The sequence below is a fragment of the Lissotriton vulgaris genome, chromosome 1_1 (genome assembly GCF_964263255.1).
Source record: "Lissotriton vulgaris chromosome 1_1, aLisVul1.2, whole genome shotgun sequence".
Classification (NCBI taxonomy): Eukaryota; Metazoa; Chordata; class Amphibia; order Caudata; family Salamandridae; genus Lissotriton; species Lissotriton vulgaris.
This window is the reverse complement of record NC_141685.1, coordinates 726,567,566-726,590,477: the sequence shown is the minus strand read 5'-3', so window position 1 is coordinate 726,590,477 and position 22,912 is coordinate 726,567,566. Positions and strand designations below refer to the sequence as shown.

The following is a 22,912-nucleotide window of genomic DNA, read 5'->3' as shown; positions in this document are numbered from 1 at the left end:
AATCCATCACCATTCTTTAGCTCACTCAGCCACCCCAGTTCAGACATGGCCATATGCAAATCAGTCTGACCCTGTGCCTCATGGGAACAGTCCAGCCCGAACCGCCAAGCCATGTCTTCCCTGGACCGGAAACAAGCTTCCTGGGACCGGTTTCGGATTCATAATCCAGTGGCCAAGTGAGCAAGGGACTCAAGTCTAAGCATACCCTGCCAACTTAGGGCGAACAAAGCGATAGAAAAGGGGATGATGGACGGAGCGTTGGAGCAAATCAAACACCCACCCCCAGTCAACTGATCTGGGTTTAATCCATCACCATTCTTTAGCTCACTCAGCCACCCCAGTTCAGACATGGCCATATGCAAATCAGTCTGACCCTGTGCCTCATGGGAACAGTCCAGCCCGAACCGCCAAGCCATGTCTTCCCTGGACCGGAAACAAGCATCCTGGATGCTGATGAGCAGCCAAGGCCTCCCGCCTGCAAACCAACCCATGTCCAGTGATGAGGATAGTGAAGAGGAGGAAGGTGCTGACCTGCGTAAACAGCTCATCACCCACTACTTCACTTGAAGGTGAGTGACGATGTACAACGTACTCATTGTATGATGAGTTGTCAGGGTGTATGTGAGCTTCGTGACTGCAGCCAGTTGTTTAGCCAGTGGTGGCTGACAATGTTTCTTGGACAGGGTAGTTTGGTACATCTACAGGTTGTGTATGTTGACACTGTTGCTCATTGTAATGTGTGCATGATTGATTGGATTGATGATTAGTGTTGAGTGATGTCTGTGATGGATGCCACACCCAGACTAGTGAGTATTGTTCTGTTGTGTTTTTCTAGGTCCCTTCAGCCTCTCCTTGCCTATATACATCCAATACTCCTGGTACATTGGAATCATGGTGGAGACTGCACATCCTGGAATAAATACGGATCAGAAACAACAGCATGTGTGTAAGGATTATTTATTTATTTACAATGGTGACATTGAGGGGGGATCATTAACATTGAGGTGGTTTGTGAAGCATTTATGGTAAATTAGAGAATCGAGTAGTCACCGCATTGGCGTGGTGACACAGTCCAACAGACAGATGTCATTCACAAGGCAGTGTGGTAAGGACAGTCCAAAAGAGTCAATGCAACATTGAAGAATGTTGTCATAATGGCTGGCTCCGTTACTGATGTTTGGCAGGTGCTTTGCTTCAGGTTACTCCCAGGGATTACCTTTGACGGCCCCTTTGTCGCTTGGCAGGGAAGGCCTCTGCTGTAGGGCCAGTGGGGTCTGAGGACTCTCCCCTCTCTGTGGCCGCAGGGGAGGATGTTGAACTATCATCCTGCGTACCACCAGTGGGAGGAAGAGGTGTTGTTTGTTGCGCAGGCCTGTCCCTCAGTACCGCCATGGACCTCATCAGCAGGAGAAGCTCGCAGGAATCTTCTTCTGACCGGCCAGTTCATCACTGGGCCCGTTCACAAGCCCCAAGGACTCTGGTTATGTTGTCCAGTGCTTCTGTCCCTGGCTCTGGCTGTCTCTGACTAGCCCTGCCCCCCCCCACCTGCCCTGCTGCCATGGACCTGTTGCCTAACCGCTGTGTGCCCCTGCATCCTCTCCCTGCCCTCCTCAGTTTTTGGGGTGCGGTGGTCATCCTCTGTGACAGGAAGAGTGGTGCAAGCAGCACTGGTGGTGGTGATGGTGGTGGTGGAGGATGCATAGGCCATAACAACAGGGGTCTGCAGAGAGGTTGTTGTTGCAGCAGACATGGTGGTGGGGATGATGGCATCCTGGGACCTGTTGCACCCTGGCACACCGAATGGGCTGTCTTCGAGCTCCTCGTCCAAAGAATCCCGGGAGTCAATATCTGAGAGTCAATGTTCCAGGTGGGGAGGAAGGTTGGGGGGGTTGGGGGGAGGGGGACTGGCTCTGCAGGTTGCTGGTGTTGTCCTCTGCAGTCAGTTCTTGGTCATATGTGGGTCAGATGGGATATGGTTATTGTAGTGCACCCCGCAAGCTTTGTGTTTCCTGTGTATTATTCACTGTTTGTACACCACACAGTTGACTAATCATCACATTCTTTGTATGTGCACTACTGTGCCTACTGACATGATGTTGAGGAACATTAATTACTAGTCCATGGTGTGAGGTATCAATACATACCATACGCCACGTGCATATTTTGCAATTACAGGGACATGTTGTCATCTAACAACTAGCACAAAAAATAATTTCGGTGAGGCCTCTTTGTTGATTACTCTGCCCTGGCAGATGTTACATCTGAGCATGAAGTGTCCATTGTCATCTCATGCATACCTTTGTCATGTCATGTGCATATCTGAATTCGTACCAGCAACCATGCTTTCTTTGTCATCATGTGGTCCTTGCTGCTCTGGCCCCATGGCACTTTCACATGGCATTCAGTGCCGTGCATGATTGTGCACAGGCATTCTTCAACATGTGAATTGGTGTGTCACATTTTGGTTGCTGTGACAGTTATATTTGTTTAGCTGTCTGCACACTATGGGTGGAAATAGGATCTGTGTGTATTCTTGTGCGATGAGAGGGCTAGTGTTATCATATGGCACCATGCTTTTTGAGAGTAATGGCTGGGTGCATGTACTGGCTACTTACCGGTTCTGTTTTTACATTTGTGTTGGATTAGTGACACTTCTTTGTGTGTGTGTGTGCTGGAGGCTTCCATCCTGCTCAGGGATGGGACAAGAGAGCATAATATGTCTAGCTACCTGTTATTTTAAAGTGGACAGTGCAATGTCTGACATATGCATCTGGTTTGAAGGGAGTGCGTCATCTGGATGATTTGTGGTACAGAGGGGCATGCTGGGAGTAGTGTTGCAGGCCTGCCACCCACAAACGCCCCTCCCTGTGAAGATGGCTACCTACCTGTGAGTTTGGCTGTTGTACTACAATGGCTGCACATGCTTCTGGGTGTGGGAGTGAGCTCCATCCTGCTCAGAGGTGGGACAGGGGGCATGGTGGGAGTTGTAGTGCTGTTTCCCAGAACACATACCACCCTGTAAATGTGCGCTAGCTTTGGGGTGATTCAGATGTAGTGTATGTTACATCTGTGGGACATGTGTTAGACTCAGTGGTGCAGTTGGATATACTTGTGCCTCTGAGATGTAGCTTTAGAATAGGACACTTTACCCTGCGCACTTTTACCCCACACACTTTTACCCCACACTTTTTACAACAGAAAGTCTTTTACAAAGCAGGGTTTTACAAAACAATCCATTACAACTCATTCTCCATTACAATGCAATTTACTATTCAAACTCCACAGGGCTTTGCTTTGGGAAATGTGTTGTTATAGTTTGCGGTGTAAAACCCTGCATTGTAAAATATTTGGCAGAGAAAAAATGTGGGGTAGTGACATGCAGAGTAACTGAGGGGTAAAGGATATTTCCAGTAGCTTTGTAGATGTGCTGGACAGTACATAGCAGTGCAATGGTCTACATTTGTTTGTACTTTCCAGCCTCCACTCCCTCAGCTATTCCTGTGAGACTCTCCGGATGAAGTATGGCAAGCACCTTCTCCTCCCATGCACCAAATGTTCTTGGTGGAATGGGAAGGCCACCACCAGTCCCCTGAGCAATCTCACAGTTTTTACTCCTCTTATTTTTGACAACACTCTTCAGGTCATGCCACCGCTTCATGATTTCATGTCTGTTGCACGGGGTGGTCCCTACTGCATTGACCTTGTCGACTATCCTAACCCCCCAAATTTGATTTCTTGTGGCAATGGTGTCTGTTGGACCAGGTTACCAAACAGTTGTGATTCTACTCTGATTATCTCATCTATCATGACTGTCAACTCACTCTCTGTGAATTTGGGCATTTTCTGTGGTGCTGTGGTGTGTGATGTGCAAAGGGGTTAGAGGTGCAGGTGTGTGAGGGGGGATGTGTAAGGTGTGTGAGGTGTTGAGGGGTTGTAGGTGCAGGCGTTGAGGTGGTGGTGGTGCTGTGTGTGGTGTGAATAGTGATGGTGTGTTGTTTGCCTCTCCTTTTTGCTCTTGTGTTGCGCCCTTCAGTGCTGGAGTTTTTGCAAAGGATTGTGGTCAGGGAAGGGGCTGGTTTTATGCTCAGCTGTGTGGGTGAGTCCAAATGGGGTATTGCTGTCAGGTGTGTTGTGTGGGTTGTCCTGGGATTTGTATTTGTGTAGTTGCAATGTGGTTGTGTCATTGGGTTGTGCTTTTGGGTGCATGGCTAGTTTGCAGTGTGCACTTGTGGCCTTGTTGTGAGTTTTTTCTGTCAACCGCCATATTTGTCATGGGGTGTCCACAGCGGTGGCTATGCTACAGCTCTTCTGCCGGCTCTCCCCTTCATCACTGTTTGCGACTGCGGCGGTCGGAAACAGCAAATCTTACTGTGGTCACATCGGCGATAGCCTAATTTTCCATGCAGTGTCTCCGCTGGTATGGCGGCAGTTTGTTGATTTTCCGCTGCGAATCCAACCGCCGTTGACGGATTTTAGCCTTCTCCGCCTGCTACGGGCATGTTTTTCATTGCCTCATCCCACCGCAGTCGAATCTTTATGGCAGTTGAGCCTAATGGTACCGCCAGTTTTTCCATGGTACAGGCGGGCGGTTGATTTCTGCTACCATGGCGGCTTGGGTGGTTTTACCACCGCCATCCTAATGGGCCCCTTAGTATTTGCAACGACCCATTTCCCTTCAACACAATTTGCATTTGATTCAACCCATTCATTCCATGCTGAACATAATTCATATTTGAACACATTTAATTCCTGTATCCTCTCTCAAATTGTTTTGTCTGAGCAATAACTTTTCTTTGATTTTTTTCTATTTTGCACTAAAGTAATCACTAATGTGTTTCGCCAGCTTCAAGATCTCATCCATGCTCTTTGTCTGCCAACACAATTCACTCTGGTATATATGATTCCAAAACTCTGGCAGCAAACCCCTACCAAAATCAGAGACAAAACTGCTAACACCATCTTTCTATGGACCATCGACTCTGTGGTATTTCTGGAAAATCCGCAGGAGCCTCTCATAAAAGGATGCGCTGACTCCTTTGATTCTTGTGAAGATTTCAAGATTTTTAACCAATTTAAATAATTTTCTGGCATTTTTTTGTTCATATGCTCGAATAATTGTCTGTATTTATTAACTACTTCATCAGAATGGGCATTGTTAGGAGCAACTCTAGCAGGTTCTTCAGTTGGCTCCCCAAATATCGGCTTATACTCTACCCACAAATCACTAGGAATAACAGCTTTGAATAATGAATTCAAATCAGTCCACAGCAGCAATGAGATATTTGTCAACCTGTGCACCTCTTTAAACCACTTCTCCAACTCTTCCCGCAAGTTTTGAAAGTTTGTGATAATAAAGCATAAAGGCCAGCCCTTGTCATCGGCACATGCACAAGGTTCCTTGCATGCACATCCCTTAAAGGAAACTCTAAAAGTATTCTGGTCCCAGGTTCCAAATAACATACTTTATCCCTTGTCCTACCTTCAGTTCCCTTTCCTTTCTTTTTAATACTGTCCATCTCTTCCACCTTTCCTTGTACTTATTTAATCATTCTATTCTCTTGTATTTGCAATTACATCTTTAATATTCACTCTCAGAGTGATTAAGTCTATTTCAGTAAATTTGTCACAAGCAAATCCATTTTATAATTTTGCTACATATTTTTCATTCTACTGATTTTCACAACACATTCATCAGCACACTCCTTCAGTTTGCCATGTGCTTAATTTGCACATCTGATGCTTCTTTAATCAAATATCTAAGGGGCATATTATCAAGAAACTGCGTTCAAATTATCGCCGCTTTAGCGGCAGAAAACTGCCACTAAAGCGACGATAATGGGCTTGATAATATGCCCTTGTGAATTCCCATAGAAGCCCATGTTCTGGTGTGAACATGGGCTTCTGTGGGAATTCTCTATGGCATACTATCAAGAGCATTATCGCCGCTTTAGCTGCAGTTTTCTGCCGCTGAAGAAGTAATAATTTTAACGCTGTGCTTGATAATATGCCCCTAAATTCATCAACATCATATGTCAACAGCCTTTTTAAATGAATGTTTCCTTGTAATGTCACCAAATCTGATTTTCAAAATACCATTGTTAATAATTTTAGGAGACTGTTCAACCAGTGCTGCCCTAACAGGGAGATTGACTTGAACCCGAGTAACAGATTGGGCAACTCTACTGTTACTAGGCAATGCTGTCCTTGCAGTCTCAGTTGATCCCGTTGCCACCACAGCTGTAGGAACATGCCCTACAGTGCTACCTTCTCCTGCACCCAATTCAGGTCCGGAACCAGAAGCACTCATCCTTGTTGCCCTAGCTGTATAGGAAAGAGGTTTAGATTTCAAGAAATCATTAAGAAAATTATCTTCTGTTTTAGTCACTACCCTGCTTTGTTTCTTCATTTGCCTTGTTTTTCTCATTTTGTTTCTTTAACTATGGCTGGGTAGGCTTTTACCCCTTCCTCTAAAATGTTTCTTATCAATCCCACTTGCTGTCTACCCAGTGTATAAATGAACCCTTCACTTGCTTTGACATTTTCTTCTGCTCCTTCTTTGTAGCCATTCATGTATATTTAATTAGTGCCTCAAAGTGGTAGGTCTGGGTACGGGCTTTCTATCATTCATAGCAAGAACTCAATCCAGCGTTCTAATATTAAATGTACCCTATAAGGAAACAGTAGGTCTCTATCAGACGCAGTATGCTCCTTTCTATTCAGATTTCCAATTACAATTATAGAACGTAATGTCCATCATCAGGTAATATGCGGGCGTTTCCTCAGCAGGTAATCACTGACTCTTAAAAGCACACATACACATATTAAAATAGATACAATACAAATACCCATAAATCATAAAACATGCTACAATGGACACAATACCAATCTTCGACCCTAATTCAGGTATCCAGCAACTTATGCAGCACAACCAACCCCAGCCCCAAACATAGAAAAACGACATACATTTTATACTGGAAAATGATAGCAGCAGAAAAAATAGTGACTTCACAAAGCAGGTTGTGCAATAAGTCAAACTATCAGGCCTGGGCGTAGTTCACAGAGCTTTGCTACCCGGAACCCTGCAAAGTTACAAAAAAACTCCACAAAGTTCCTCAAGTGGGAGAGTGCAGTGCGAACTGCAGCCTGTGCTGGTATTCAGCTCGCGCTTGTGAAATTACTGCGAGCGGGGAAAGAACTCTGCTGCACATCCCGAAGCGGGCTTTTCTGCAAACTCTGCAAACTCGGCGAACGGAGCGAAGTTCACCTGCCAGGCCTACAAACTATACTATAATATGTTAGAAACCTCACACCTGTAGAGTAACAGGAAGACTATTTTGCATTTTATGCCTCCCTCAGCACTTCTACTGACTCATATCCCAAAGCTGGATACGGTCTCTGGAGTGAGCGATAGATGGCGTAGGCCCTTGATTTCTGCAACGTGACATGACCCAGGAAGTTGAGTCTATGGCTAAACAACACACCAAGGTAACTGAACACCTTAACCACCTCCATTTGGACAGCACTCAGCGATCAACTAAACCTCGGTGGCAGCCTCATACCTTTAGAAAAAAATACTTACCTTCATTTTAGCTGAATACATCTTTAAAGCATTCCCCTTATAGTAATAAGAAAAGGTGTCCAATTGTCGTATGCAACAATGCTACTATGGGTTCAATTTCCAACCTAGCGGGGAAGGCTTTGATCTGCCTTAAGCCCTCCAAAGCATCCACTATATAGAGAACAGGAGCGGAGCCAATATATACCACTGTCTCAACCCATTAGATGTGCTGATCTTTGAGGACAGGTCTCCATCCCACCAAGTTCCACTCTAGTCCAGGAAGTTTCCTCCTATTGGACTATCAACTCCACTGTATTGTGTCTACTTTAAAATGTGTATGTGGGCATGTTTCTCTGATTTGTCGTCCCGCCCTACAACTCCTTAATTGGAAGAACCTAGTTGTATGCGAATAATACTGTCTTTTATTGCTAACCTATTGAATTCTCTGATATTATTACTTCTTGTTTTTTGTTATTGGTGTATTTTTGAGATATGTGGTTTGTATTGATTTTTCAGTACATTACCCATATTTCCCACTTAAAATGATCTCAAAATTACAGCAACCGAACTAGCGAACAGCAACAAATCCCTGTACGGCTCTGTCAGCAACCAACAAATGTCAGCGTGAGTTAGAAACTGGGTTACTGGTTGACTGGCCTGTGAGCCCTGGTCTAGTAGCAACCACAATACTAGTCAGGGTAGGGCACAAATAAACTCCAAACTAGCATGTGCCCAGAACCCCTGGTAGCTTCACAGAGAGCAGTTAGGCTTAAACTAGAGGTAATTAGAAAGTATTTGTGCAGCACTTCAAACGTATAACACTGAAAGTACCACAGAAAAATAATCCCACACCAAGTTAGAAAAATACAGCATAACTTAATAAATCGAACAAGACCAAAAAAACAACAATCCAATAGGTAGAACTAGAGTTATGAATTTTTATGAAGAAACTGCAGTATAGTCAAGTCAAGTCAGATGTCCTTATAGAGCGCACTTTTCACCGTGAGGTCTCAAGGCGCCTCAAAGGAGAAAACTCCAACGGTTGCTTTCTAGTTAGCTGGGACGGACGCAAGTCAAGGTCGCCAGGAGAGCGTCACGAGTTCCGGTCGGCGTGGTTTGAAGAGCAGGCAGGACGCTGTGGATGGGCAGGCTGATGCTTCATGCTGGTGGTCCCCCGTGGGCTAACAATGCTGCTGGGCGAAGAGACTGACTTGCTGCAGCTTGCACTGGTTTTTGGTGCAAGTACCACAGTTCTGGTACAAATGGGCCCGTTAGCGTTCAGGAAGAGCTCTATTGATGAATTCAAGAGCTCAAGAGCCACACCAACAGTCCATGACCTGAGAAGGGACCTCTTGGGGATCAGGGACTCACTGAAGTCAGGTCCAGGACCTGTCGGGGAGCCTTCTATGTCCCTGAGACTCAGATCAGGAGCCCAGCAGATTAGCCCTTTGAATCACTCTGGGGTCCTGGGTTCAGGATGAAGTTACAGGTTCAGGTCATCTACCCCAGGCAAGAGGCAGCAGGCAGCAGGTCAGCAATGCAGCAGATTCTTCAGAGTAGCAGTCCAACAGAATGGCAGTCTGTTCAGCAGCACAGCAGTCCTTCTTCCTGGCTGAGTATCCATAGGTACAGAAGTGTCCTGAAGATAAGGTCTGGGGGCCCTATTTTTATATCCTCATGCCCTTGTGCTAGAAGGTGGGAGAAGCTTCCTGAAAGGTTCTTTGAGGTGCATGGAATTACCTGACTACCCTGTCCTGGTTCCAAGCTAGCTACAGTGACATTACAGGGTCCTAGTTTAGCAAGTTCAAATTTAGCATTTGTATAGCGCACTACTCACCCAGAGGGTCTCAAGGCGCTTGAGGGGGGGGGAAGGGGTACTTTACTTATCGAATATCCAAGTTTTTAGTTGTTTTCTGAAGGAGAGGTGGTTCTGTGTAAGGCGGAGGTGGGTGGGGAGAGAGTTCCAGGTTTTGGCCGCTAAGTAGGAGAAGGATCTTCCTCCCATGGTGGATCTATGGATGCGTGGAATTGCGGCGAGGGCTTAATTGGACGATCGTAGTTGGCGGGTGGGGGTGTAGAAGGACAGGCGTGTGTTGAGGCAAACGGGTCCTAGGTCGAAGAGGGCTTTGTGTGCGTGGGTGAGGAGACGGAATGTTATTCTTTTGTTGACGGGGAGCCAGTGGAGGTCTTTCAGGTGACCGGAAATGTGAGCTTGGCGGGGGATGTCTAGTATGAGTCTGGCTGAGGCGTTTTGGATGCATTGGAGTTTTTTCTGTAGTTTGGCTGTGGTTCCGGCGTAAAGGGTGTTTCCGTAATCCAGTCGGCTTGTGACCAGTGCATGGGTGACCGTCTTTCTTGTTTCGGTGGGGATCCAACAGAAGATTTTTTTGAGCATACGTAGGATGTTGAAGCATGATGATGAGACGGCGTTGACTTGTCTGGTCATCGAGAGGGAGGAGTCCAGGATGAAGCCTAGGTTACGTGCATGGTGCAATTCTTTGACGATGTTGAATAGTTCCTTGCTGTTGTGGGCGTTGTTGTGTAGTCGATCCTTGAATGCTGATTTCTTGGTGGATCGGATCAGTTGGTGGTGTTTGCGGGTTGCGTTTTTGAAGGTGGCCAGGTTGTCAGTGGTTGGGTTTTTTCTCCAGGCTTTCTCGAGGGAGCGACAGATCTTCTCGGATTTCTTAAGGTCATCGTTGAACCAGGGGGATTGTTTGCTACCTTGTTTGATTTGATGTTTTTTCAAGGGTGCTAGTTCGTCAGCGCTGTGGGTGATCCATTGTGTGAGGTTGGCGGCTGCAAGGTTTGGGTCCGATGAAGTAGCAGGAGGGTTTTGGTGAAGCGATGTGAAGAGCTGGTCGGAGGTGATTTTGTTCCAGTTTCTGTGGGGAATTGGTTGTGGGTGGTTGTGGGTCGTAGTCTTGTTGTAGTTGAAGTGAACGCAGCTGTGGTCCGTCCAATGGAGAGTTGTGGTGTGGTTGAAGGAAATGTGCTTGCTGGAGATGAAGATTGGGTCGAGCGTGTGCCCGGCACAGTGGGTGGGGGTGTCTACAAGTTGTTTGAGTCCGAGATTGGCGAGGTTGTCCAGAAGGGTGGTGGTGTTGCTGTCGTTTTTCTTTTCCAGGTGGAAGTTGAGGTCTCCCAGTAGAATGTAGTCCTCGAAGGGGAGGGCGTGTGGGCTGATGAAGTCAGTGATGTCTTCACTGAATTGTGTGGGGGGTCCTGGAGGTCTGTAGATGAGGGTGCCTCTGAGTGTAGACTTGGGGTCGGTGTGGATTTGGAAGTGGAGGTATTTGGCGGCTGTGAGGTTGTCGTCGGAACTCGTCGTGATGCGGATGGTGCTCTTATGAACAATGGCGATGCCTCCTCCTGTTTGGTTGATGCGGTCCTTTCGGATGATCTTGTAGCCGTTAGAGATGGCTATGGCGATGTCGGGCGTTGATGAGGCATTCATCCAGGTTTCTGTAAGAAAGGCGACGTCCGGCAATGTGGTGCCGAGTAAGTTCCAAAGTTCAATGGCGTGACTGTAGACCGAGCGGGTGTTGAGCAGGATGCACTTCAGGTGATTAGTGTCGGAGCTCTGTTTGGAGTTTGTGGATTTGGTGTTGGTCTTGATGCAGTCGAACTTGCAGGAGTGGCAGGTGAAGGGTCCATGGGTGTGTCCTGGGGCGGCTTGGTAGCAGTTTGGTGGTCGGCCGGGGTTAAGTGCTGAGAGTGTTTCGGTGTCGTACGTTAAGTGGGAGGAGTTGGTTTTGCGGGAGCCAGGGGGTCTGGCATTGGGCGCGGTCCAGGCGCGGACCTTCGCGCGCATGGGGCGCATCCGCTGCGCGTGAATGCTGCGCGCAAGTGCATCTGACATAAGTGGATAGTGGGGGGGCGGAGCGAGGGAGGGTCAGCTGGGAGGCGGGAGCAGGGAGGAGAGACTGGCCAGGAATCACAACAACAAAATGGCAGCACAAACAGAAAGCAAAACAGGGGCACAGCCTGAATAGCGCTATGATCTGGGGAGTGTTAGCGGCACAATCAGGCACAAATAATATTGCAGGCAATGCAAGCAGTGCAACAATGACAATAACCACCAATGTGCAAATCACAAATAATAATTATCAGCGAGCGCTACGATAACAGGCTACTACACCAGGTGCTATGAAATGTTACAGGCAATGCGAGCTCAGTGAATGAATAATTAATTAGCAGCAGCAAGCGCTACGATACCAGGCAGCAAGGAGGAGAGTGGCGCTGCAGAGTCAGGAAGGTAAGGGAGCGTGGGGAGCGACCGCTCAGAGCAAACCAAGACGGTCACAGCGCTAGTCCAGATGGGACAAGCCTTTTCTATTAGTGGGAGGGAGGGGCAGCTGGGAGGCGGGAGCGGGGAGGAGAGACTGGCCAGGAATCACAACAACAAAATGGCAGCACAAACAGAAAGCGAAACAGGGGCACAGCCTGAATAGCGCTATGATCTGGGCAGTGGTAGCAGCACAATCAGGCACAAATAATATTGCAGGCAATGCAAGCAGTGCAACAATGACAATAACCACCAATGAGCAAATCACAAATAATAATTATCAGCGAGCGTTACGATAACAGGCTACTACACCAGGCGCTATGAAATGTTACAGGCAATGCGAGCTCAGTGAATGAATAATTAATTAGCAGCAGCAAGCGCTACGATACAAGGCAGCAAGAAGGAGAGAGGCGCTGAAGAGTCAGGAAGGTCAGGGAGCGTGGGGAGCGACCGCTTCAGAGCAGTGGGGCTGTGCCAAGCCCCATCCCCATCATAACAGCAGATCGTACACCAAATCTCTCTATGTTGTGACTGTCTGGGAGAAATTCACAAAGTCTAGCTGTCAGTTACACCCAGTCATGTGAACCAGGCCAGGCTACAGGCACAAAAGGGCAGGAAAAGGCCAACTTTCTAAAAGTTTAATTTTTAAAATCTTGATGAAAAGTCGGGCTTTACCATTAGAGAGGGTTAGTCATTACAAGTATATAGATACCAAACATGATATACCCACCTCCTCTTAGTCAGGAACCACATTTTAAATGGTTTAAGGAATTCCAAATGTTATCCTATGGGGAAGGGTGGCGCTCACAGTAGTGAAAAACACATTTGGAAGTTTTTCACTACTAGGACATGTAAAACTTTAAAGTATATGTCCAGCCTTTTCATTATACAGCACCCTACCCTATGTGCTACCTAGGTCCTACCTAAAGTAGGACTTATATGTAATAAAAGTAACGTTTGAGGCTTGGCAAGGTGATTTCAATGCCAAGCTGGGCTGGCAGTTTAAAACTGCATTCAGGCTGCAACGGCAGGACTAGGACATGTTTTATTGTGCTACTTAAGTATGTGGCACAATAAGTGCTACAGGCCCACTGGTAGTATTTAATTTAAAGGTCTTGGGTATACAGCATACCATTCTACAAGGGACTTATGGATAAATTAAATATGCCAGTTAGGTATATGCCCATAGAAACCATGCTTAGAGGAGAGAGCATGAGCCCTTTAGTACCGGTTAGCAGTGGTAAAGTGCCGAGAATCCAAAGGCCGCAAAAATTAAAATCCAGCAGAAAAGGAAGATAAGTAGGAAAACAGGTTAGGGGGAAGACCACCCTAAGGCTGATAGGTTTTTGGGTGACTTTTCACCAATCTCAGAGCATCTCCCTGGTTGACTAATCAGTCATAGCGCCAATTCTCTGTGACTAAGGAAAACAATGGCACAACCTTTCTAAATCAATATTAAATAAAATACGCCTTTGTCTGCTCAACCAAAATAATATAAAAGTTGACAAGTTAAGTTAAACAATTCAAATCTCACATATATCGCAAAAATACAAACAGCAACTTTCATGATTCTGTTCAAAATCAAAATTCACACTAAGTAAACTCCCATCCAGGGGTATATGACATAACAATGCTGCCAATTACCACGCAGGGCAGGAGGAGTGATTGAGAAAAATAGCATCTGTGTTTATCCAAGATGGTGCTTTCACATAGGTGTAGCACAACTAAATGATATTACTAAACACACTTCTAGACATTAATTTTTAACTTGCTTCAAGTGTGATTGTATTAGCTCATCATATGCATACTGGATCAAACATAAAAATGATTTCTATTCATTATTACTCATTGCACAAATTTATAGGTTTGAATAAACGCTTCCACATGCTTCTACCCTGGATAGAATCAATGAATTGTTCAAACTTACTTCTAACAAATGGCTAGTTCTGGTATTCCGAATTCAGTAATATGTAACACAAAATAGATTAAAGGATATAAATGTGTATTGTAAAAATGGAAAGGATGGCTCTTCTTTAGTCTATCTTAGATGATTAAAATGGGGAAGTTAAATTGTCATGGATCAGTGCATTTTAGTTTTCTACCGGACATCGATTAGTAGGAGCAATCTAAGCAATAAAAGATTAAATGGAGTGCGAACAAAGGAGTCTATTATAATGGCGGGCAGATCGCCACCACTCGTATGCTGGTGGCAATCCACCCTTCATTATACACCGCCCGCCTCCCATTTCCCCCCACCATATTAGGATGGTGGGGGGACTCCGGCGGATGGAAAGACCGTCCGCCGCTTTTCCGCCGGTCAAACAGGCGACCATGCGGAAAAGGGGCTTGATATGGTGGCGGTGTCTGCAAGGCACAGCCATCCATATCAAGATGCAGGCGGTGATGTGCCTCTCCATGGTGGTGTTGCGGCCATGGACAGGCATGTGGAATCAGCATGTGCGGGCCCGTTGAGGGCCCCCAGGGTGTTGGGGGTTGCACATTGGGAGTACACATTTGCATGTACAAAGTGGCAGGCACTGCGCGGTGCCTGCCACGTTGTGCATGCAAATGCACAAATGTCTTTTTTGCATTGCAGCGGGTGCTGCTGACAGCACCGCCCACCGCAATGTAAAAAATGCGGGATGCGCCCGCCAATGTGGTGGGTGCACCCGATTTATATATGCCGGACCGCCACATACATAGCGGGCAGTCCCATTTCCCGATGCAATGGTATTAGACCCAATAGTATTTATTTATGGCAAAAATTAAAATTTGTAAGAGATATCTAGTCTGAAGGGGTTTTGGGATTAAAGAAATGTATTTTAATTCATAGAGCTTTGATCATGAGTAAGAGCTATGCATGTTACATTTGATAAGTAACAGCTCAGAGCATGGAAGTGATTGAACAGCACTGAAAATATGGTGCAAAACAATCTATTGTATTAAGTTTCCAAATCACAATATATTTTATTGGAGGCAAATTAAATAACAAATATTTAAGATTTTGCAAGCTAATTGGGACTACAAGGTATACACGAGTTTCTATTTCATCCTAAATGTGAGCTTCATTGTTGGAAGCGGCAGCTGGCTCGGGTGCCTTAATCACTAATATTTCAGGCCACAGTCGGACTGGGACAAAAATAGGCCTAGTCAACAAAATAAAAGTGGTCCCCTTTAGCAAACCAGTAAGCTAAAAAAGTGGACTACATTTGCAAATCTGGTCAGTTTTAAACTTGTGAAGACATGCTGTTTTGGTATTTTGCAAATTATGGGAGATTGCATGCACTTGTATTTTCTGGAGGTAATGTTAGTGGTAATATCAGGGAACTCAACAATAAAAACTGGCGCACCTGGCCATAAAACAGGCCAGCAATCTGCTAACAGAAACAGCCCACAGACTGATCTGTCAGACCAGTCCATCCAGCACTGCCTGATTGCCCTATTGGCCAATATGACCCTGCAGTGTCCGCAGGTGGGACACATAAAAGTGATGAGAAAGTAAGGTAGATGACTTCTAAGTTCTAACTATAATAGTTGATAATTTCTGTCTGTTTTTAGAAATTTCATAAGGGGGCAATTTGATTATTTTTGTCATTTTACAGATATTTCTTTTTAGTTTGAGCAAATGGCCATTGGGAGTTGCTATTTGGGTACAAATTCAATGGTTTGGAAAATGTAATTCATATAAAAGCTATTCAAGTATGCAAGAAAATTCCACAACTATCTGATGTGTCTTTAGATGCACAGTTTCACAGATGGAGGCATCAGTAATAAAGGAGATCTATTTTTTTATGAACATTTATTATTCCAATCATAGGGTGAACAGCTTATATACTACACACAAGCCCAAGGGGGATGCAATGGGGACAATTTATTCTTTTGTTGTCGACTGTCAGACAGTGGCGATGGAACTAGGAGGTGATGCAGCACCCTCATAAAACTGGAGGATGAGCAATAAAGGTGCCCTTCAAAGGCTTTTCTTCTGTCAGAATGTTTGTGTTTTAAAAGGTGACCTGTTCTTTTTTTTCTTTCCTCCCACATGTTTAACGAACTACAATGCCGATTTTGCATTTACAAACATGTGAACAGACCTTTTGGGTGTCATCTTGAGTTTTGCAGGGTAGTGTAGGGAATAGGGGATCTTCGCCTGCATCAGAATACGCTTCGCGGGTATGAATTCCCCGCGGGCCGCTTGCACCACTGGTGTATAGTCTGGGTAGAAGGAAATGGAATTTCCCTTCTAGTCAATGGTACCCTGTCCCCTTGCTAGTATCGAGTTGCGGTCTTGATAGTTCAACAACATAGCTAAGATTGGCCTAGCTTTGCTCCGATTGGCGGCCTAGGGCCCAGTGCCCGGTGTGCCCTCGACCGCGAATACCGCAGACAGGCCAGGGCCAAAGAGATTGTGCAGCAGTTCCGCAACATAGGTCTCCATTTTGACAATGGCAGTCGTCTCAGAGATCCTGGTTATATGATGGTTGTTACATAAAGATCTGGCCTCCAAATCCTCGTTCTTTGCCCTAATAAGATTGAGAACTGTAGAAAGGTGGGGGAGTCACACTATTGGCAGGAATACGAAGAGACTCAGTAAAGATGAACCAAGATGGTTTATTGAGAGAAATACAAACAGAGGACCCCAGCCACAGCTGTGATCGCAAACTGCTCCGGGGTGTGCTCCGCGCAGGGCGCTCACCTTAGAACGTTGGCCACTGTGACATTCTAATGACTGTCACAGCGGCACACCCAACCGCACATAGGAAAAAGGGTGGGTGGCACAGGAAAGGATCCCCCCGGGGCGGAGGACACCACACATCCCTCTCCCTACACATTTGAAGTACAATGCAGATAAGGTAAAGAACAAAGTTACAGACTATTTGTCAACATAAAGTTTAAAATACTTGGGGCGGCAAACCTTCCTGCCACTCGCACTGGGAAGAGGGTTAACCATCTGGAACATCCATGCTTAGGGCCCTTGTCAATGCCCAGGGTACTGTTCTCAGTCATAGAGGCATGGTAGGTGTCTACAGTGGGAGCAGTGTATTTAACTACCCTCTCCAGGTTCCATATTTTCCCTTCTTGTGTCTTAACAGCATTCTTAAACAATTTTACAATCTTGGTGGGTTCAGTGTACTTGGACCAGTGTGCTCTGCCTGTGGGTGCTTTGATCTTGACTATGTCTCCCACCGGAACTCCATCTCCTTCACTGCATGCCATCTGTCAAACTCTATTTTCCTCTCTACATGGCCTTGCGTTCTCTCTCCTGCCATTGTGATTCCTTATTGTGACTTGTCCACCCTTTATACCACTTCATCCACCCTGGAACTAACCTTGAGTTGACTTTTCTTGCTTTAAGCAACTCAAAAGGTGTCATGCTAGTGGTTTGGTGTGGTGTAAGTCTGTAGGTTTCTAGACACTTCAAGACCTCCTATTTCCAACACAACCCACTGGCCTTCGCTTGTTGGATGCCCTCATTAATAGTCTTGTTGAAACGTTCGACCATCCCATGAGTCTCTGGGTGGTATAGTGCACACCGCTTATGTACAATGCCATTACATTCTAGAAATTCTCTCATTTCCTTCGAGCAGATCTGCACTCTATTGTCTGTCAACAAACTGCTTGGCAATCCATCCCTGATGAACACTTCTAACAAGAAGTCTATGACCACAGTGGTCGTGATGCCTGACTCAAACTTCACTTCGGGCCACCTGGAGTCGAGATCTATCAGCACCAATATATAGGGTGTGCGATGTTCCCCTTTCAGAGAACCTACGATGTCCAAAGCCACGTCCACCTATGAACCCACAGGCAGAGGTCTACAGTGCATGGGAGGTGTATGTTGTTTTAGGACCTTGTCGCTGGTAGAGCATGGCACACAATCTCTTACTCTCCTCTCAAATTCCAAGTCCATCCCTGGCCACCAGTAGTCCAGCCGCAACCTTTGTTTAGTTTTAGTGTCTCCCATATGTCCCTCATGGGCTAGGTTCACCAGGCTCTCTCTCAACACTTCGGGGGGGACTAGCCTCATGCCTCTGAACAGACAATTGTCGGCAAAGGATAGTTCATCCCTGACCATCCAGTATGACTTTAGAGTTTCTTCCTTCTTGTCTTGGTCTACCCAACCGCTCTAGGTTTTCTCATAAACTCTCTGCAGGAGTGCATCAGCACTCAAAGCTTCCTTCCGCCGTTCTTCTTCAATGGCACCCTGGGTAATGACTCACACATTCTCTGCCTGCATTTTCTTTTCCAACACATTGTCTCCCCCTACTTCGTGAGCCTCATTGTGATCTTCACTCACCAGGCGAGAGAGGCAGTCAGCTGCGAAGTTCCTCACCCCAGGTACGTATTCCACGTCGAACGTGTATTCCTGCAGACCTATTACCCACCGTCTGATCCTGCTTGATATGGCGCCGAGGCCCTTCTTGCTGAAGACTTCGACTAATGGTTTATGGTCTGTCCTCAGGTGAAATTTCACCCCCATACAAAGTCTCTGAATTTATCGATCACCCAATGTGCCGCCAAAGCCTCTCTCTCGATCACCAAGTAGTTTGACTCTGCCTTGCGTAGTGAGCGTGATGCGAACGCTATCATCTCCTCCCCGCCTTCTGCTATTTGCGTCAGGACTGCCCCTAGGCCTTTGGCACTGGCATAGGTGGTCAGCATGGTCTTTCTGCCCGTAACAAATGATTTGAGGTTGGGTGCTTCAGATAATGCCTTCTTGGTGTCTTCGAACTCTTTTTGACAGTCTGAACTCCACTCAAACGTTACTCCTTTTTTTATTAGTAGGTTGCAGATGACATACGTGTGCCTGGCAAAGTTCTGCACAAACTTGTTGTAAAACTCTACCATGCCCAAAAAGTATTTAATTTCGTCTTCACTTTTTGGTGCTGCGAGTTTGATGATGGTGTTTTGCAGATTTGTCTTGGGGCGGATGCCATCCGTCGTCACTTTGTGTCCCAGGAATTCCAACTCTGCACACCCAATCTTGCACTTTTCTCGCTTCACGGTGAGCCTCTGTTCTTGGAACCTTTTCAGGACTTGTCTGAGTCTTAGTTCGTGCTTTATCGCATCTTCCCAAAAAAACAGCACATCATCCTGATAACACATAACCGCAGGGATGCCATTTAGGAGGTTGCTCATAATCCTCTGGAAAACTGCGGCAGCGGATACAATACCAAACTGCATTCTCTTGAATGTATAGGCCCCCATGGGCGTGATAAATGCTGTAAGTTCTTGTGAATCGGGGTGGAGCCTGAACTGGTAGTAGGCAGATGTTAGGTCAAGTGTAGAGAAAACATTTGTCCCGCTAACCTGCTTATCCTCTGTGTAATGTTCGGTATAGGGTACTTGTCAACTATGACTTCTTTGTTTAGAGCCCTCAAATCAGTACATAGGCGTACAGAACCACCCCCCTTCTTGGCTAAAACTATGGAGGCTAACCACTCAGTGGCCACCACAGGTTCGATCACCCCCAATGCACATAATTTCTCAAGTTCATTTCTCACTGCTTCTTGTATGGCAATAGGAAGATTCCTGACCTTGGCTGAGGCAGGCTTGCAATTCTCTCTGAGTTTTATTCTGTGGGCTTAGTGATTTAGTCATCCTAGTTTGTCCGTAAATACGTCTTTGAATTATCCGTTCTATGGCATTGTTGCGACTGTCAGGAGGCAGCAATATGCTTGGGGGGATCTGCCGTGTTTCCACCAGGCATATTGAGAGTTTCCTCACTGCCATGGCATTCATGGCAGTTTGTCCACAATGAAAATTGCAACGGAGAGGAAACAAAAGAGGCCTACAAGAGCCCCTTGTGCTTCTGTGCCATGGGGGCATGCAGGGGGGCACAGGATGTGCCCCCCCTGTGCGCATGCACACCAGTTCCTGCAGGGCATGGACTTTATAGTCCATGCTGTGCAGGAACTATTTTTGGTTTTCCATTGCAGTGAGCATTTTCATTGGAACGTCAAAAAAGATCCTACCAGACACAAGAAACCCCTGCAATCTGGTGGGCGGCCAGACCATGGGTTTGGCAGTGCAGCGGCCAGGCTGACCAGGCACCGCACCGTCAAACTCATAATCATGCCCTTAGTGTATAACATTGCTTATTTTCATGAATATCTTTTTATTATTTTATTTTTCAATGTCAATTGAAAAATGACAATTATGCAATAAGTAAAAGAGAGGTCAGGCACTGTTTTACAGTTGGTGGTACTGGGAGACTCTCTGAAAACATATAAAGAACTGTTGGTTGGCTATGTGTTAAAAGCACACCCCTTCACCCATTTCTCACTAGAAGGGCTTATGGAGGATTCCCTTTTCAGAGGATAATTTGGTCTTAGAAAGAGTTTGGTGGGTTTATGGGCCTAATGATATAAAAATTGCCACAGTCAGCTGAAAACTGACTATGGTAAATAAAAAAGGCTGTTGGAAAGACTATAGGAAATAAAATTGTCTGGATACCATCTTTCCAGCCCCTTAACAAGTCATGTCTTAACGTCTGATATGCCTGATATTAGTGGCTATTGTGGGTATATTTGCTTCTTATTCTCCCTGGCTTGACTACCTCTGACATAACAGCACTGTCTGATCTGAGACCCTCCTTTCATACTGAGGGTTGTCGATCACTATTTTGAAGTCAACAATATTGATATACAATAAGATTGCAACCACAATATTTACCTACAACTATATTGCATGATAATTATAAATGTATTATTCCTGACTCCACCAATATTCAGTTCAAAGGTAAGTAGGCTGAGACATTATTTATTTGTCAAAGGTGACAGTGTTTATACATTTAATTTTCTGTGCCATGTAGATTTAAAAACCCTTCTTCGCAATAAACATCTTACAAAAAAGAGTAGATTTGCTTCTTGAACCACACTGCCTACCATTACTTAGCAAATCTTTCATACAAGCACGTTACACGTACTTAGGTTGAAGCATGTGGGGTAGATAAATCCAGCCTTAGAACAATTTGCAACTAGGATCCCTGGTGGTGCGCGTACTTGAAATCCGGATATACATGTAAAAGTGATTTCGTCGCCCTCGAAGAAAGCCATTTTATCCCTCTGCTTCAAGCTCAATTCTACAAAATGTTCTTTGAGTTTGTCTTCGGTTACCTGACACAAACCTGTAGAATATTTTTAAATTAGCTCATTGAAATTAAATCAGAAATTAAAATAGGGCATGCCTCACTATTAAATAAGAACAAGAAAACAAGCAATAAAATAAGTAACAATAACTTCAGATATATGTTTTAAAAGTTGGACATTGATACTCTAAAAACAAGTATGTTGCTTTATACATTTTTCAGGAATAGATTTTAATCTATATATATACTACCCACTGGTGGTTGCCAGTAGGTAGTTATAGTTAGGACCTATTTTCCATAGAAAATCTGCAACATTCCATTTGGAATAACTTTGGCGCCGGCTGACAAATCTTCGCGAAATTGTCTAAACCGGTGGGGCTCTCTGGTCCGCTCCTATCCTGAAAGTGGCTGAATGGAATTACACCAAATTGGCTAAGAGGTAGTACTCGTGCCTTTTGCTTAAATGGTGTGAATCCATTCAGTAGTTCCTGAGAAAATTACAATTAAAAGTACATATATATCTATGGCTTCGGTGGATCTGCGCATTATTGATTAATTTTGTTTCACCACACATAAGTGTTCTGTGTGTCTGTGATGCTGCGTCTTGTAAATACATTACTCATGAGTAACTCAAAAGCCTCATGGGCCCGCTATCAACTTGTTATAGACAAATGTACATTCATGGCACATTACACTCTTTACACTTTTTACAAAATCTGTACTAATCGTATCAAGTCATCAAAAATAACTATGAAGGGATCTCCGCTCATATAATGACAGTTACCAGCTCTCCTTGCAACCTTCCTAGTAACCTACATGCTCAGCGTCCTTTCGCTGTTTACACGAGTATGGCACTGCTAATTAAAGAACTAGCGAAAAACTTGGTAACACAGTTACCCGCGCATAATTTACACTTGGAAACATCCCCATCAGCATAAGCTCTTGTGCATTAGGTCCCCAAAACATGCCCAGAGTCCAATACCCGCAGCTAAGTAAAACGCCACAAAAGCATTCATACCTGTTTTCACGAACGCGAGCCTCAATCATCAGCGTGGGTGGAAAATTACAGAGCAGACATGCGCTGACAGCTATTATAGCGAGCGCAACCTTTCTTTCATGTCGACTGACACACAAACCGAAGTGTCTTTTCTTGTGATATGTTTTGTTTTTCAGGACAGTAATGAAAAATTTTTATAAACTGCAAAACTACTTTTGTGATAATTATGATGTAGTTCTGACACTGCATAAGAGTTGTACTAAACAATTTATTTAAAAGGAATAGATGTTTTACCTTTATTTTTGGAAACATGACTCTGCATAAAATGTAATTTTCTTTCATTTCCAATGAGGTGTCACATGTCAGTTTTGTCGTTTCACAATGAACCAATGGGTTATCAGTATACACTATATATGTTTTATGTGCACTTGGTGAAATCAGATGTAGTGAGCAAGGCGGACCTGTCCGCCGAAACGCGTCTGATCGTTTTTCTTGTTAATAAAGACTCTTGATTTGGAATCCCACGGAGTCGGTGCCTGTTTTTCGAAGGAGTGTGAACACAGGATTGAGTTCATATATATATATTCCCAACTCCGGTCTTTGACTCGCTTCAGACCTTTCACTCGAGTGCACTCAAAAAAAGCCAATATGCGGGGTAGAGTTCAAGCAATTTCCAATTATTTAATGCAGCGCTTCTGCAGCCAGTTTGACAAACGCGTTTCAGCGTTTCCGCCTTCGTCAGTGTCAACTAAAGCTTTACTCATACTGATTTAAATAAACAAACAAACAATAACCATGTTAATCGACATAGAAAATGTTCTGTGCATTATTTACATGTGAAAACATAGAAATAAACAGTGGATAAGCTGTGTGTTCGAAATAGCGGCGGCCATCTTAGAGGTATTTCTGTCCTCCAGTGCCTAACAATTTGTCACAATACAATTTTAATAAATGAACATTTAACACATGTTAAGGCACAAT

At 45.0% G+C, this 22,912-nt stretch overlaps 1 protein-coding gene across 6 annotated transcripts in view; it reads right to left on the bottom strand.

Moving 5' to 3' along the window:
- Positions 1 to 22,912, bottom strand: part of LOC147747718 (complement factor H-related protein 3-like) — a 966,023-nt gene that overhangs the window by 104,964 nt on the left and 838,147 nt on the right. For 4 of the 6 annotated variants that reach the window (XM_086955193.1, XM_086955208.1, XM_086955225.1 and 1 more), the window contains one exon: positions 20,773 to 20,973. The exons of the other annotated variants lie outside the window; for them this stretch is intronic. In XM_086955193.1, coding sequence (XP_086811319.1) covers positions 20,773 to 20,973 — 201 coding nt within the window. The remainder of the gene's footprint in view (positions 1 to 20,772; positions 20,974 to 22,912) is intronic. 6 annotated transcript variants of the gene reach the window in all.